The sequence below is a fragment of the Myotis lucifugus genome, unplaced genomic scaffold (genome assembly GCF_000147115.1).
Source record: "Myotis lucifugus unplaced genomic scaffold, Myoluc2.0 scaffold_1801, whole genome shotgun sequence".
Lineage (NCBI taxonomy): Eukaryota > Metazoa > Chordata > Mammalia > Chiroptera > Vespertilionidae > Myotis > Myotis lucifugus.
Genome location: NW_005872849.1, coordinates 32,876 through 37,072, shown reverse-complemented (window position 1 = coordinate 37,072; position 4,197 = coordinate 32,876). Strand labels below are relative to the sequence as shown.

At 63.4% G+C, this 4,197-nt stretch overlaps 1 protein-coding gene across 1 annotated transcript in view; it reads left to right on the top strand.

The window, feature by feature from the left end:
* The window catches only part of PAPD5 (poly(A) RNA polymerase D5, non-canonical), a 9,998-nt gene extending 6,163 nt beyond the window's left edge, over positions 1-3,835 (top strand). Inside the window, 5 exon segments of the mRNA XM_023748785.1 lie at positions 202-328; positions 405-508; positions 590-777; positions 2,229-2,393; positions 3,523-3,835. Of these exon segments, the coding sequence (XP_023604553.1) occupies positions 202-328; positions 405-508; positions 590-777; positions 2,229-2,393; positions 3,523-3,699 (761 nt within the window). The 3' untranslated portion in view covers positions 3,700-3,835.
* The last annotated feature ends 362 nt before the right edge of the window (positions 3,836-4,197 follow it).

The following is a 4,197-nucleotide window of genomic DNA, read 5'->3' as shown; positions in this document are numbered from 1 at the left end:
ACCGGCCCGGTCCTTGTTTTGCAGGAAGCCTGTGGGGTGGTGCCTGGCAGCCGGGCACGTGGAGCCCGAGCACCCGTTCTGATTGCTCAGTCGGGACGTCCACGCCGGGTCCCAGGGCAGCTCCGCGGGCCCCGATCGCCCGCGTTGCAGGCAGAGCCCCGAGGGGCGGTGGTGGCCCCCCTGACCTGCCCCTCTCCCCAGGCAATGACGTCGGGAGGAGCTCGTACGGAGCCATGCAGGTGAAGCAGGCCTTCGACTACGCCTACGTGGTGCTGAGCCACGCCGTGTCGCCCATTGCCAAGCACTACCCCAACAACGAGACGGAGAGGTAACGCCCCCCTCGGCGGGCGCCCGGGAGGACGGGTTCCGGCCTCAGGCTCACTCCCCCTCCTCTCACCCCGCAGCATCCTGGGCAGGATCATCAGGGTGACGGACGAGGTCGCCACGTACCGGGACTGGATCTCCAAGCAGTGGGGCTTGCCGAGCAGGCCCGAGCCCTCGTGCAACGGTGAGTCCCGCGCCGTCGCCACCGCTGTCCCCACGGGGCGTGACTCGCGGGAAGACACGTTTCCCCTCCGCCCCCTCTCAGGAAACGGTGTCACCCTGATGGTGGAGCCCCCGCAGCTGGAGAAATGTCACAGGGGCCTCTCGGGCGAGAGCGACGCCCTCGGGAAGTGCAGGGGCAAGACCGCGGAGCCGCTCAGCAAGCACTCCTCCAACTCCTCGTCGGGCCCCGTGTCCTCCTCGTCCGCCACCCAGTCCAGCTCCAGCGACGTGGTGAGTACGGGGCGCGGCGGGGGCGGCGTCGGGGCGGAGGGGCTCGCTCACCGCGTTGGTACTGGGAATCTCAGACGTTCATGATGCTGCTGTCAGTTACAATCGACAAGCTCCCCGCACACGTGCACAAACGTCAGTGCCCCTGCCCGGGCTCCACCGCTCACACGGCGCTTGCCCCTCCAGCACGCAGTGGGTGCTCACTCGGCGCTTGCCCCTCCGGCATGCAGTGGGTGCTCACATGGCGCCTGCCCCTCCGGCACGCAGTGGGTGCTCCCATGGCGCTTGCCCCTCCGGCATGCAGTGGGTGCTCACTCGGCGCTTGCCCCTCCGGCACGCAGTGGGTGCTCACATGGCGCTTGCCCCTCCGGCACGCAGTGGGTGCTCCCATGGCGCTTGCCCCTCCAGCACGTGGTGGGTACGAAGGGGGGGCTCCATTCCTGCTGCTTCCCTGACAGGCTCCCGGGGGAGGTCAGTGGGCGCCCCGAGTGCTGCATGCCCCCCGTTAGGCAGAGCACAGGCTGGTCCCAGTGTTGCTTTTGACATGAGATGGACACATCAGGAATCCTGTACATTCACGGAGTCTTTACAAATGCGTACACACGAGAACCCAGCCCTCCCGAGAGGGGAGAGAGGGAGCGTCCCCCAGGACGCCGTCAGCCAGTCCCAGCCCCACCCCACCCAGGGTCCCCGTGGGCGTCTAAGGCGGTGGCCGCCGCTGTCGGCATCCGCAGGTGGAGCGCGTGCGTCGCTCTGCGAGGCTCCTCAGATGCTTCGGAGCCTCCTGGTGGGATGTTAACCGGCTGGGTCACGTTGAAAACGGCTGATTCCTCGCTTCCAGGGCACTCACAGTGCTGGACAGCCGTCACCCAGATGACCCCAACACAGTCCCATCACCCACGCAGACCTGTCAGCGGCCCTGGCGGCCCCTCCCCACCCCCAGCAGCCTGTCTGCTCTCCGCCTTTCCCAGGGGGGACTTTGGGGATCACTCCCACAGCCCCCCTTCCCCTCGGGTTGATGGAGTTTACGGCACTGAGACCCGAGACGGCCCCCCAGTGCTGCATGTTGGCCGGGGAGGCGGGAGGCAGGGGGCTGGAATGTGGGAAGGACGCTGTTTCCCTGCCGACAGCGCCTGCACGGCGTAGGGCGTGAAGGCCTCACGGGCAGAGCTGAGCTGGGTGCTGGGAGGACCACGCCGAGCGAGGCGGCTCAGACACTGGGGCGGAGGCAGACGTGCCCGGGAGGGAGGAACGAACAGACACCCTCTGGGGAATGAGCCACTTTCAGTGTTCGGAGGAAAACGTAACCACTGCTCTTCGTAAAGTCCTCTGTGCTTCCTTCAGTTCCCAGATGTTTAAATGGGTCCCGGGAGCACTGAGCTGAAATGGGTTTCTTTTTGAACGTTGACTAAGTGATTCACATGCCACATTGTAACCCACGCGACCTGTGTCAGGACTCAGACGCCACGCCGTGCAAAACCCCGAAGCAGCTGCTCTGCCGTCCGTCCGCCGGGAGCCGAGTGGGGTCGCAGGAGGTGGCCGCGGAGTCCTCGCCGGCGGGGGGCAAGGTGCAGAGCGCCCCGGCCCCCGCCACACCCAGCAGCGCCAGCAAGTCACAGGTGCGTGAGCACGCTTCTCCTGAGCAGCCAGCGCGGAGCGTGTCGTCCCTCACATGTCAGTTACACGTGTGTGTCATTGTCGTCCCTCACATGTCAGTTACACGTGTGTTACTGAGCATTCAGTGCAGCGCAGGTCCAGCTTCTTACATGCCAGTTACATGTGAGCATCACTGTGAGCAGGCAGTGCAGAGTATGTTGTCCCTTACATGCCAGTTACATGTGTGCGTCATTGTTTCTCACATGTCAGTTACACGTGTGCGTCACTGAGCATTCAGTGCAGCGCATGTCCAGCTTCTTACATGCCAGTTACACGTGTACAGTGTGGGTTTGCAGGAGACTCAGGTTAAAGAGCAAACCTGCGTGGTTGTAAGAGGTTGCACTGCACGACGGGCTTCTAGCGACAGGGCCCGGGACACAGACCTCCGGGCGTCCCGTCCTGGTCCTGGTGCGATGCCGGCCCCACCGCCCTCATCCCAGACTCAGCAGAGAGGCTGCAGCGGCTGTAAAGGGTCTCCTTGCACCTAAGTCTCTGCAGGGGCAGCTCGGTGTGACCGGTGGCCGCGTGCGCACACCTGGGAATAGCGGGCCCTGGGATGTGTTCATGGCCGATGCAGGTGTCTGGGCTGAAATGGTCAGTGTTTGGCATCAGCTTTCACTTACAAAGGCCTCAGAGCGCCTCTATTTTAAGCTGTTTTGTTGCCTGAAGTTGTATCATCACGGGCACTGCACCTGATGGGGGAGAAGCCATTTGCTCCCGGCCCGGCCTGAGGCCATCCCACCTCTCCCCGCGCTGGGCGTGTCCGTCACGCATGCCCCCGCTGACCTGCAGGTCCTTCACCGGCACGGCCTCAGGCCTGTGCCCCGATCGGATCGCCCCGAGGGGCAGTGAACGTGGCAGGTGACGGCAGGAGGGCGGCCAGCCCCCGTGTACCTGGTGTCGGAGCCCCGGGGCCACTTCTGTGGCGTCTTGGCTGGCAGGCTCCAGGGCAGGGTGGTCTGTGCTCGGCATCCCAGGGACAGAGGGCCAGTTCCGGAGCTCGGGAGGAGCCCTGGTTTGAGAGCTCCCGGGGTGGGTGAGCCGTGCGGGCGCCTCATGGTACTGACGTCTCTGCCCGCTTCCTTCCCGCAGCACGGACCCGCCCGGCTCTTCCGTTCTTCCAGCAAAGGCTTCCCAGGTACAGCTCCCACCAGCCATGGTGTCCTGGTGGCAAACAAGCCGCATCCAGGCAAACCCACTAACCAGTGCTTCCACGGCAAGCGGAGGAAGCACAAGAGGGACGCGCCCCTGGCCGACCTGTGCAGGTAGTCGGCGGTGCCACGGACGCCTGCTGTGCGCAGTGACCTCACGCCCCAACAGTGGCCCGGGGCCTCCTGGGACCCGTTCAGGAGCCGGCGCTGGCCACGTGTTGATTGAGCAACTGTGTGTTTTCCCGGCTCGTCGCGGATGGATCATGAAGACTGACAGCGGCAAAAGCAAAACGCACGCAAAACGGGGGGAGGGCTGCTCGTTTGATAAGTCATTTGCTACAACAGGGTCGTTTCAGGTTCAAAGCCTGAATGTAAAGTAGATCTATTTCTCTGGCTTTCTGCAGAGTTAGGGAGCAGAGTCGGGGGGTGGGGGAGGAGGGGGGTTTTGGAGGACGGGGAGGAGAACAGGTCTCTCATAGGAAGCCCAGATTCCCAGGGGGAAGTGGTCTGTGCATGTGTTTTTTAAATATTTTTGCATATATTTACCATTTTATTGTGTGTATATATAGATGACCACATAGGAAATCGATATTTGTAATAGTGGATTTGTTAAGAC